Source organism: Polistes dominula, unplaced genomic scaffold, assembly GCF_049000335.1.
Source record: "Polistes dominula isolate Pdom_NZ unplaced genomic scaffold, Pdom_raw_medaka contig_327, whole genome shotgun sequence".
NCBI classification, from domain to species: domain Eukaryota; kingdom Metazoa; phylum Arthropoda; class Insecta; order Hymenoptera; family Vespidae; genus Polistes; species Polistes dominula.
This window is the reverse complement of record NW_028301043.1, coordinates 117,238-129,968: the sequence shown is the minus strand read 5'-3', so window position 1 is coordinate 129,968 and position 12,731 is coordinate 117,238. Positions and strand designations below refer to the sequence as shown.

Genomic DNA, 12,731 nt, shown 5'->3' with positions numbered 1-12,731 from the left:
CTTCTTGTCTTCTTTTTTTCCAGTATTTTTCATCTGTTCAACTCAAAATTTGATGATTAAAAAAAAAAAAATTGTTAAACCGTTAACTGTCAACTTACGACGTCACGAAGATCTGATCTTCAAATTTTTCAAATAGGACTGCGTAGCAGTGCTGTCAGATCATGCGGTAAATCTTACCCTCTCCCTGTGCCACTGGGATTGCACACAATGAAAGTTTTCCATGTCCGTTTGTTTGGGATGTCGAGGAAAGCCGAGTGTAACCGAAGTTGGCGGTTGGCCACGAAGTGGCACATTATGAAAGCGACTCGTGTCCATGTGTTCGGACGACACGAGTCGCTTTCATAGTGTGCCACTCCGGCGTGCCCGCCAACATCGGTTACACTCGACTTCTTTCGACATCCCAAACACACGAACATGGAAAACTTTCATTGTGTGCAATCCCAGTGGCACAGGGAGAGGGTAAGATTTACCCACGATCTGACAGCACTGCTGTGTACAGTGATCCCAGAGACTTTAGTTCGTTTGATCGACACAGGGGCGCAAAATTATCGTACGCCCGGGAAAATTTGAAATCCGACAAATCTCGGACAAAATTTTGAAAAATTAGAAAAATTGTCCAAGTTTCAAGTTTTTTTTACTCATCAAGTTCCCAAACCCTATCATGAAAACGATCGTTCGCCGGGAGATCGTGGTGGGTTGTGGTGGGAGTGGTGGTGGGAGTGAGGGTTGGGGTGGGGTGCACCTTTCCAAAATTTGTTGATTCAAAAAAAAAGGTCATCAAGTTTTCCAAATTCCAAATGGATCGTACGCCACGATTTTTGGATCGTATTAGGCCTCAAATTATCGTACGCGTACGATAATTATCTTACGAATGGGATCGCTGACTGTGTAGTTTATGGTATATGTGATTTGTGACTGTAGCTGTATATGACTAAGTAATCTAAGTGACAGCAGTGGGGGTAATAGGGAGGCGCTGGAGGCTGAGCAAGCGAGCGCTCCTAATCGAAACACAACAAAACAAAAAACAATATTGAGACACATCAAAAACTATATTTACAAATCGAATTAATATCGAATTATCGTAAAATCGTTAATTATCGTACAGGTTGAATTTTGGATTGTACAAGGCTTCAAATTATATTAATTATATTATTTATCTAATAATATTAATTTTCTTACGAATGGGATCACTGGATACAATGTTTATTGACGATTAAATCGAACTTACCCGTAAGTGAAGTTCAATCGTAATTATACGAAGTGCTCGTTCGAAAAGATTACATGTAGTATCGCCTCTGGGCGCTAGATGTCACAACTTTAGCGTATGAAAATTTCACCTTTGTATGTCCCTTCTATGTGATACTTTATTAATTTAGAGACTGTGTGTAAATGAAATTGCTCTTTTTTTTTTTTTATAAGGGAGGGGATGATGCTGAGTAAGCATTATGAGAGGGATGTAATCTTTTCGAACGAGCACTTCGTATAATTACGATCGAACTTCACTTACAGGTAAGTTCGTTTAATCGTCAATTATACTTCATGCTCGTTCTCAAGATTACATGTAGTTGTTTAGAGTCGCAATTTTATTTTAGGAGGACAAGGACTAGGATAAATTTAAAAAATTAACAAACTTATATTCTATCAATCTAATATTTGGGCGAACAATCACATATTGTTTTGATTTTTATCTTATAATTGACCTTGCAAATTCCGTATTTTCGCTTATCTCGCGATGATAATATTTTACAAAAACGAACGAGTTTCTCGACCATCCCGCTGTTTTACGAATAACACTTACATCTACACCTCGTGACAAAGCTGCCGAAGTTGACGCGTGCCGGGTAGAGTGCCCCATAAAAATCTCAGTATCTATCCCGCTCTCTTTTAGTGTGGTTTTCAACCACCTGCTTACGGTTTGTGATCCTATCTTTTTATGGGGTTTCTTTAAACTCAAAAAAAAATTCTTCTCGCCGTTTCTCACTTCACTCGTCTTCTGAATATAATTTAAAATATTGGAAGCTACACATAAACTAAGTTTGTCTTCAAAGAATGGTAATATAAGGACTGGTTGATTTCTACCTAGGGCCGAGGTTTTAATCAAATCTGTAATCAAAATTTCTATCGAAAAATGCGTTTTTCGAATGTTTTCTATTTTGATTTTTTCAAAGGTTTGCGCTCGGTGCGCCGTAGCAAGAGCGAGTAACATCAAGGTTTTGTAACTAGCTTGTGTTAACGTTAAAGATTCTAACGGAAATAATGGCTCCAGGTAGTCCAGTACAATATTGACATCCCATGTAACATTGAACTTTGTTCGTGATTGTCGAAGCTTATGCACTTCTTCAAAAAACCGTTTTACTAACGAGTTGTCGCCTAAACTCTTGTTCGATATGAGCGAGATCGCTGATCTAATCGTATTGAGTGTACCATAAGAAGCACCACTGCGAAACTTTTCTGTTAAAAACTTTAAAACCTGATCTACTTGAGTATCGAAAGGATCTAATTGTTTCTTGGCACAAAACTCCCACCATTGCTTTATTCCTGAACTATAGTGTTTAATCGACGCGTCTCATAAGGATGCGGTCATAATGTCTAATGCTTCTATCGGTGCTCCTTTTCTCAACAGGCTTTGCCTGAAACTCTCGCGGCCACTAATGAAAGGTGTTGCTTCAAAGGGTGCGTTGTCCTGAAAGCTGATAATAACAAATCTTTATTAGGTTTAAAAATAATCAATTCGCTTGTCACTAGCTCTAATAACACAGGGTATCACGGTTGGGCTGTCCAATCTGGGACTACTATTATTCCTTCCGCTTTATCTCTTTTAACTTTGTGTAACACTTTTAAAATTAATGAAAAAGGTGAAAAAGCATAGAAAAAACCGCAACTGGCCCAATCTACCGTAAACGCATCTATATTTTCTGCCTGAGAATCCTGATGCCACGAGAAAAAACGGTTGCATTTTGCGTTTAACCTAGACGCGAAAAGATTAACTAAAGGTTGACCAAACTTTTCAACAATTTCTTTGAATGCGCGGTTCGACAATTCCCATTCGGTGTCTACATTACTGATCCTTGATAAGGCGTCTGCTACTTTATTATCTTTCGATTTGATATACGATGCGTACAACAAAATCCTACTGTTTTCGGCCCACTGCCAAATTTTCTTTGCTAAACAATTGAAATTACTATACTTTATGCCTCCCATTCGGTTTACATAAGACAAGGCCGTCGTGTTGTCGATTCTCAATAATACCTCGCAGTCATGTAGACCCTCGCCTAAAACTTCAAGCGCTTTGTACACCGCGAGTAATTCTAAATGATTGATATGAAGCTTTTTTTCTCTTCTGTTCCAAGTCCCGTGTATTATTTTACTACCCCTTACAGCCCCCCAGCCTGAAGTCGACGAGTCTGTAAAAATTTCGGCTTTGAACTTGAAGGTTTTAATTCTACTCTCTGTTTTGAAAATGTTCGCCTGCCACCAACAAATATCTTTGCGGGCCCATTCTGACACGATCATCTTTGCTTCATAATTACCATTATTGAAAATGAGCGCAAAACATTTTTCTCTCTCTAAAAGTTTCGTGTTTGCAAAACCATACTCAGCCGCGGGGCATAAGCTGATTAAAATTCCAATAAACTGCGGGAATTCACGAATAGTACACGTTTCTTTAAACAAGAACTCGTTACATAGCTCAAAAACCTTGACTCGTTTATCGCTTGTCGGTCTTATGCAAAACTTTTCTGTGTCGACTTCTACACCTAAAAATTTACAAGTCTGATTCGGGCTCAAATTACTTTTCTCGTAGTTTATAAGGAAACCAAGACTTTTAAGTAACGCGATCGTTTGAATCGTATTCTCTCGACAACTAGCTTTATCTTTTCCTATGCACAAGAAATCATCTAAATAAACAACCGACTCTAGACCTTTTGACCTAAGATAATTCACAACCGGTTTCATTACTTTAGTAAATACTAAGGGACTTGTCGATAAGCCGAAAGGGAGGACAACAAACTCGTAAATTTTTCCTTCGAATGTAAAGCGTAAAAATTTTCGACTGTTTTCGTGACCGGGGATGCATAAATATGCATCTTGTAAATCCAAATTACACATAAAGTCACCCGGGCAAATGATCTTACTGACAGTTCTCATATCTTCCAATTTAAAGTGCGTTGTATCTATAAAAAAAATTAAGTTTTTTCAAGTTGAGTATGAATCGGTGTGAACCATCGGGTTTTGGAACCGTAAAATAGGAAGACAGAAAATGCCCCTTAATAGGGTCACATTGTTTAATTGCTTGTTCGTTGATTAACTTTAAGATCGCTTCTTTAACCTTACATGAGTCTTGTTCAGAAAACAATGGCTCTACTGGAGGGCAAGTTTGCACGACCTGCCTTGCAAACTTGATCTTGTATCCTTCTACACACTCAAAGACAAATTTGTCCTTGGTTAACTTGAGCCATTGATTTTTGAACCAGCGCAGTCGACCTCCTGTCTGATGTACCTCTACTTCGGTTTCGTCCCCGTCCTCTGATTCTTCCGTTGAGTCTGGTTCTGAAACTGCCTGTGGGCGAAGAGTGCCTTTCCGGACCTGGAAAACTGCTGTCTCGCCTGTCCGTATGTATTGAAACTCTTTTTGGCCCAGGTGAACGGCCGACGTGCCTGGGCATTGACCCAGTTTTTTGTCGTGAACGGTGCCTTCTTGAGAGCTGGCTGTGGCTGAGTCTTCATAGTGTTTCCCACTCCGGTGATCGTCCTTGCCTCTTTGAATTTTGCTCCGAGTTCCGGCCCATACAGAAACTTGTCTGTCTTGGTGTTATTCAGGACGTCCTTGACTTGTTTGGTAAGTCCCGGTTCGATGAACACTTTCCTCGCCGTGGTTTGTTTATAGAAAAGTCCAGCCATCAGTTTTCCAGCCTCAAACATCCTTTCAATCATCACCGCTCTGTCCGGTGGTTCCTGCGGCTCGTTGATAATCATGGAAATTGCTGAGCCCAACGCGATCATCGCGCTAGCTATCATTTTCTGGTTTTCTTCGAAATGTCCATCTCTTTTAACGGCACTCTCTGAAAGCGTTGCTCGAACTTCGGGGTTCAGCGTTGGAGCACTGAAGGATTCGTCTTGATTATATTTCTCCAACAACTTTTCCGTGTCCTCTTTTTTAAGGCCCGACGACAGCCAATAATCCCAGTGAGGCCTGAATGACGGGTGAATCTTTGCATCCACCTTGTTGGATTGGATTGGGTTGTCACCGAACACTTGTAAAATTTCTTCGTCCACGATCTCTCCCTCTTCTTTCGCGTCGTCACCCGTTTTAGGGACCGTGTTTTCCTTGTCGCCTACAAAAATTTAATATAAAATGTACATTTCCGACTGTCACAATTGACACTTTTATGTTATGGTCTGACTTGACTCGAGTTCAAGCTCACCACACCTTCTTCTGGCCTGTCCTGCCTCTCGTGCAGGCTCACCAGTGATTTTGTTTTGTGTGTTTTTTTTTTTTTTTTTTTTTTACCTTGAATTATATCTTCGATCAACAATTCATTGTTTCTGAACTCGTTGCTGTCTTCGTTTTCCACCAGTGGCGCTGCAACAACCGCTGGAGGCACGGTCGAAACGACTGGCACCTTCTCGTTGCACGGGGGCGGGGTTTATGTATGCACCCTCGACTTCACTGTCGAGACAGACCTGCGATCGCAACTCGCACGCTCACCCCGTCCGCGGCTTCTCGATCTCGACCTGGAGCGCTCACGCCTACGTTTTGCGCGGTGTCGCTCGTGTGAGCGGCTACGAGAACGTTTTTCTCTCGATCTCGAACGGGCGCGAGATCTTCGACGCTTTTTGTCCGATCCGCCATGTTGGTCGTCAGATTCTGGCGTCGCTTCTCTTTTCCTCGATTTCTTCTCTGAACTCTTCTTTTTCCTTCGACTTTCATTGTCTTTGCGATCCTCGCGATTCCGTTTTCGCGGTTTTCTACTCATCTTGTGGTTCGCGACAATTAACACTCGTTAATTTTTTAATTTTATACGCTGTTCGTTGTAACTTCTAACACACAAAAACATTAATGAAGTATCACATAGAAGGGACATACGAAGGTGAATTTTCATACTCTAAAGTTGTGACATTTAGCGCCCAGAGGCGATACTACATGTAATCTTGAGAACGAGCATGAAGTATAATTCCGCTTATATTGACTAACTTGGAACGTAATAATAGCGAGTTTTACTTTTATCAGAAGCGCTATCTCGTGGTTAATATTAAAAGTTACTTGATGTTTAAACAATATATACATAGTACGCTTGTATATGTATGTAGTCGATACGTGTGTATATGTATGTAAGTGATACGTGTGTGTGTATGTATGTAACCAAAAAACAAACACGGTTATAAAATCGGTTATCTGGGAAGGAAAACTCGATGTCTAAACACCTTTAATAAAGATTATATTAATTTAATTATTAAATTATAAGCATTATACAATATGTCGGATTTGAATTTACCTTTCTTGCTAAATGAACGGCATCTGAAGCTTCTTTTAAAAATTGTTTAATTTCTTCTAAAGTCAAAGTTTTTGCTTTTTTACTCTTTGTATCCAACTGTTTTGTTTTTAAAAAATGTAAGTATTTTGGTGTATTTTTTAATATTAATATTGTGATTTAACATAGTAGTCGTCTTTAGCATAGAATATTGCGACCATAAAGTCACTGACGACACATTTTTTGAAAGATTATCAAAATAAGCTAACATCACATTCTCGGAGAAAGATGTTGTTTTATTTGATTTTTGCCAGGTCACAATTCCTCATACACTTTGTTGTATTAGATTGTGAAGTATAAAATGGAGCACTGAATGCTCATAATTGAATTCGATTTTTTTTCCAATAAAAACTTTTTTCTTTTTAATAGCAGTATGCACCTATATTATCGATACACTTTTGCCATTTTAAAGGTAACCTGTACGACCCGAAAGGATCGTACAGTTATTAGCGGTATTCGAAATTCGCGCGCGTCCGCTTTCATCTATTCGGATTCTAGATCGATACTCATTGCGAGCATCGATCAACTACCAGTAACTATCGAAGCGCTTCTCTAGCTACTCCCACCTCTCGCATCCCCACTTCTCAATCCCCTAGTGCATACGCCCTGCTGGGCCAGTACAAAGGGACATTCATCCTATTTCTTCACTGGACGCCTACGACTACACATCTTCAAGGATTATAGAGGCCATATTGGACAAAGACTTTAAGAATTCACAAAGGACAACGATGAGAATATCCTAATCTTCAAGACTCTTGAAAGTGAGCTCATTCAACATCACAACCCTTAAGGTTGTGATCGCTATACTTGAGGAGTGTGAGAGGTGAGATCTTTCCAATATATATATATATATTTCACATCAACGGTATTTTCCCACGTGATAACACCACGTGGTGCATTCTTATTGTATAATCAAATATCATCCAGGGTTTTTATGCCATAAGGCTTTTCCCTGACGAGATAATAAAGCTTCGCATCTTTTTTATTGGCTCAATCACGTGTTTTATTTTACATCTTAACCTAACCCTTATTCTTCACTTCATGGCATCTACAAATTTGCTAGAGGACTCTTAGTTGAGAAATTAAGGCCATAACATAGCTCTTTTATTCCTTTGCTGTAGAAGCCTGAATCACGGGAATCGATGAACTCTAGAAACGTCATTTTGACCGCCTGTGTAGAATTGAGTTTTTTTCCAGATAAAAAGTTGTTTAAATTTTTGAAAGAAATGATAGTCAGTGGGGGCAATGTTTGGCGAGTACGGTGGGTGACGGAAAGTTTGTAACTTCAATTCTTGTGACTTTGAAACGGTCATTCGTGCGGCATGTAGTCGAGCGTTGTCGTGCAGGAGAATTGGAGTCATCCGATTAAGTAATTTTGGCTGTTTAATTGCAAGATTTTTCATCATTTCGTCTAGTTGATAACAGTAGACATACGCTGTGATCGATTGACCAGGTTCAATAAAGTTGTGGCGGATTACACCCGAGCTATACCCCACCAAACATTGACCATCAGCTTCTTCTAGTGGATATCTCGTTTCGTGACAGTGTTTTGGTGGTTCATCTTTGTCCAACCTTTGTGATGAACGCTTACGATTATCGTACATGATCCATTTTTCATCATTTCATTTTGAGTAACTGATTTAATTGTCTTTAAAGTTTTTATATTTATTTTTCTGTATTTATTATTTAGGCAGGTACATATTAATTGATGAAATTTCTTATAAGTGAAGCAAAAAAATGAAATACTAAAACAATGGAGTTCAACGGTTTTGCCAAAATAGATGATTATACTCCTTAGTATTTAATGAATGAAAGAGCTGACCATGCACTAATTCTCATGTATCAACCTTTCCGTTGTTCATGGGTTTAAGTATTGGGATACATTTTTGAGTAAAACTGCAGTAACGAAAGAGATTTTACATAAACTAATTATCGATTGTATCATTCAATTAGAAAATGTGGGTATAAAGGTAGATGTAATCATCTCAGATGGTCTTCAGTGGAACCGTAACGCATGGAAAATTACTAGTATTAAAGACCAAAAATTCAGTTGCACTCATCCACATGATACGTCTAGGCTACTATTGTTTATGTTTAACCCCTTGCCGTGCCATCTTACTCGACAAAACTCGTGCCCAAGTGTTAGGCGTCAACGCGTGGTAAACAGATCAGACTGATGCGCGAGGAAGGTCACAATACGAGCTGAAATGTAAATGCCTCTGATATAGACATTCTTGCACGATACTGCTGTTGTGGAAATAAACTTTCATACCTTTTGTATTTTTTATTTATTTGCAATCGATTCATTACATTATAATTATTATACTATATTATATTTTGTAATCGATAACAGTTACAAAATTATATTTCACGAATTCAATAAAACAGTTTAACAGTTCAACAGATATCCTTGCATCTTCAACTGTGGGTTTGTTCCAAGGAATGTAATAATACCACGGCTAAAAATAAAACTTTAATTGTAATAATTATTCACCTTGAATCAATATCTAATAAGAAAATACCAACAAGTTTAAAAATCCTCCTTGGTATGATACTTCCTAAAACACTCTGGCAGATGTAAAGTTACTTCACATTTCGCACACTCCCACTTCGTTTCGCTTCGTATTTTATGCTTATAACAAACTTTGCACATCCTTGTTAGGTGTTTTTTTCGAGCTGTCGAATCGATTGTTTCTGGGAAATGAGCCCAATATTGTGCTTGAAGTAGAAAAGGTTCAATTGATATAGATTTTCCACGCGTTTTGTAATCCGGTAATCGGACATTTTGTAAAATTTTTTCTGCTATTTTTACTCGGTATTGAACATAACTTTCCTTTTTTTCGACCGTGCATAATTTTATGCACAATATAGGTATTCAATAGGGCCGTATGTGACATGTAAAAGAAAAAGCTTTTGGTCTCCTTTGATGGCTTTTCTCATGATTGGGAAACAGGACAACATGTGATCTTAAAGATCAATTGCACCCATACCTTTGTTATATTCCACGATACAATTAGGCTTTATTACTTTCTGTAATTTTTTGTCTCACTGCTCAACCATTTCTACACTTTCGTGTTTCGTTGATATCAGATACACGTCGCGCTTGTCTTTCCATCTCAGAGCTATCAAATTATTGCAACTCCTCCATACAAATTCAACTTTTTTCAAAACAGGCTTTTGAATATCCCCTGTCATATTTTTTCTATTTTTGCGAACTGTCCCGATAACATTTGTCCTTTTCTGGTTTAATTTTAAAAAAAGGTCGGGTGAAGAGTACCAATTTTCCATAAACAAAGTATATCCATCGTTTATTATTGATTTTGAAACATCCATCACAACGTTGTACGACGCACTATCATTTACATTAATTTTATCCTGGCCGGTATATATTTGGAGATAGTGAGGTCTCCAATAGAGCGTAGGTCAGTGTCGGTGATCAAGAGTAAGCCGTTAGGTATGCCAGGTCGTAATTTCAGTCTTTATTGAGTCTCTGTACAGTAAGTTGATTTATATTCTCTAGTCGCTATCTCATTCGAATTCGAACTGATCGTCGTTCGGCTAAACTCGGCCCGGGGGGCTCGGGCCTCCGGCGCGGTGCCCGTCTCGGACGACCGCGGCGCTGCTGAGCGCGCACCGCCACAGCTACTCCCCCACCAGTGCTGGACGCCACTGGCGTGCGGAACGTTACTTTTTTGTTGAGTTTGACGGTAGGGGGTGGGAGGATTGGCCGACTTCAAGATTGACCGGGGTGGTCCTTGCGCGGGGTGTTGCGCTGGAGAGCTTGAAGGGCGCGGAGCTCCCGCGGATGGTGCTGAAGGGGTGCCGTCTTGAGGCTGGTCGGCGGACTCCAGGTAGGTTGGTTTCAGTGAGGCGGTCGAGAGGGTCCTAGGCACTCCGTCAACCTCGACGAGGTACGCCTGCTCGCTGAGGCGACGAAGGACTCGGTGGGGGCCTGTATAGGGCTGGTTTAAGGTCGATCGGACCGTTTCTACCTTCCTGAAGACAAAGGGACAGGACCGTAGCTCCTCGTGGAAGAATGGCGTGTGCGGAGGAACGTGCCTTGAACCGGGGACGGCTTGCAGCTTCCTCATCAGCTTGCGGAGTCCCGAAACGAAAGAGGGAGCATCGGTGTCCGTGCGGCTCTCTGCGGCGAGGAGATCTCCGGGAACGCGGAGGGAGGCGCCGAAAAGCATCTCTGCAGGGGACGCCTGCAGGTCTTCCTTGACGGTTGTCCTCAGACCCAGAAGGACTGTAGGCAGGGCCTGCGGCCAAGGCGTGGGAGAGCAGCACATCAAGGCCGCCTTGAGGGAGCGATGCATCCTCTCCACCATACCGTTCGCCTGAGGATGATAAGGCGTGGTGTGGATTCTCTCCGCGCCGATGATGTTGGCTAGGGCTGCGAAGAGCTTTGCCTCGAACTGCGGCCCCTGGTCGGTCGTGATGGTCAGCGGCGTGCCGAAAGAGCTGACCCAGTGCTCGTAGAAGGCCCTGGCGACGGTCTCTGCCTGCTGGTCGGGCAGGGGAACTGCGATCGGCCACCTGGAGAACCGGTCGACTACCGTGAGGCAGTATTGAAAGCCCGCGTGCAGGGGCAGCCTGATGAGGTCCAGGTGGAGATGGTCGAAGCGAGCATCTGGGGCTGCAAAATTGCCTAGGGCTGCCTGGTTGTGGCGGTGCACCTTGGAGCGCTGGCACGGCACGCAGGATCTGGTCCAACGGCTGACGTCCTTGTTCATTCCGGGCCAAACGTACCTCTGGGCAACAAGCCGCGTAGTTGAGCGGACGCTGGGGTGCGAGAGGCCGTGCAGAGCCTCGAAGACTTGTCTCCTCAGGGTGCGCGGGACGTACGGGCGGATGGAACTGCCATTGCGCGCGCAGAGGAGAGAGGTCCCGTCGAAGTCCAGCGGCTGCAGCGCGAGAGAGGCGTTGTCAAGGAGGTGCGGGAGGTCCGGGTCCTTGGTCTGCTCCCGGGCGAGGGTGGCCGCGTCTACGGCGGAAGGCATCTTGATTGCCTCGACCCTGGAGAGGGCGTCTGCTGCGGTGTTATCCAGGCCCTTGATGTAGGCCAGCGTGATTGGGAACTGCAGCAGGTAGTTGAGCTGCCTGGCTTGGCGAGGGGAGGCTTTCTCCGAAGGCTGGTGAGCTGCGAGGGAGAGAGGTTTGTGGTCGGTGAGCAGCGTGCAAGGGTTCCCCTCGAGGATGCCGGCGAAGTGTTTGACCGCTGCGTACGCTGCTAACAGTTCCCGATCGTAGGTGCTGTATCGCCGTTCGGTGTCCGAGAGCTTCCTGGAAAAGAATCCGAGGGGCTTCCAACGCCCGTCCGGGTCGGATTGCTCCAGGGCGGCTCCGATAGCCACGTCGGATGCGTCGGTGAGTAGACGGAGGCGGGCGTCGCGCCGCAGGAATGATGTTGCCGTGGCCTCTGCCAGCGCCTGCTTGCATGCGTCGAAAGAGCTCTGCGCGAGGCTCGACCAGGTGAGGGGGACTAGCTTCTTCAACTGCGGCAGGTCCTTAAGGAGGTCGTTGAGCGGGGCCAGGAGGCGCGCAGCTCCAGGGATGCAGCGCCTGTAGTAATTGATTAGCCCCAGGAAGCGGCGGAGCTGCCGTGAGTCCGTAGGTCGAGGGAATGCCCCAATGGCCTCGATCTTGCTGGCGGGAGGGCGGCAGCCCTCGGCTGAGACGACGTAGCCGAGGTAGATGACCTCCTTCTTGGCCAGCACACACTTGTCCGGGTTGATCCTGATCTGGGCCGACCGCAGCGTGAAGAGGAGCGTCCTGAGGTGGTCCAGGTGTTGGTCCTCGCCGTGGGAGGCGACGATGATGTCGTCGAGGTACGCTCGCGCGAAAGGAAGGTCTCGGAGCAGGTGGTCCATGGCTCTCTGGAGCGACTGGGCGGCGTTGCGCAGGCCGAGCGAAGACCTCGTAAATTCGAACAGGCCGAACGGCGTCGTGATCGCAGTCTTGTGCGCGTCCTCCGGGGCGATCGGGAGCTGGTAGAAGGCCTTCTTTAGGTCGATGACCGAGAAGGTGTCTCCCTGGAGTTCGAGCAGCATGTCCTCTATGATGGGCAGCGGGTATTTGTCGGGCACGGTGCGGTCGTTGAGCTGACGGTAGTCCCCGGTGATGCGGAAGGAGCCGTCCGGTTTTGCCACCAACAGGAGCGGGCTAGCCCAGGAGCTCTTGGATTCCCGTACGATGCCC

The 12,731-nt window shown here is 43.8% G+C and overlaps 1 protein-coding gene and 1 pseudogene across 1 annotated transcript; both read right to left on the bottom strand.

The window, feature by feature from the left end:
• Positions 1 to 893: 893 nt before the first annotated feature.
• LOC107073704 (uncharacterized) lies at positions 894 to 5,016 on the bottom strand. Its single transcript, XM_089175107.1, has 6 exons — positions 4,653 to 5,016; positions 4,333 to 4,605; positions 2,768 to 4,172; positions 2,631 to 2,690; positions 1,982 to 2,543; positions 894 to 998 (listed from the first exon to the last, which is right to left on the bottom strand). Exons 1-6 carry the CDS (start codon positions 5,014 to 5,016, stop codon positions 894 to 896), a joined length of 2,769 nt encoding a protein of 922 aa, XP_089031233.1.
• A 1,876-nt stretch (positions 5,017 to 6,892) lies between these two features.
• On the bottom strand, positions 6,893 to 9,725 carry LOC149031700 (histone-lysine N-methyltransferase SETMAR pseudogene; annotated as a pseudogene).
• Positions 9,726 to 12,731: the final 3,006 nt, after the last annotated feature.

Excerpts from the sequence above, each read along its gene's own strand:
- LOC107073704 (XM_089175107.1), bottom strand. The coding sequence starts at position 5,016 with ATGATAGCTAGCGCGATGATCGCGTTGGGCTCAGCAATTTCCATGATT. Across the intron at positions 4,606-4,652 it reads CTGGGTCAATGCCCAGGCAC|GCGAGACAGCAGTTTTCCAG; the intron begins GTCGGCCGTTCA and ends ACATACGGACAG. Across the intron at positions 2,691-2,767 it reads CCAGATTGGACAGCCCAACC|CTTTCAGGACAACGCACCCT; the intron begins GTGATACCCTGT and ends TGTTATTATCAG.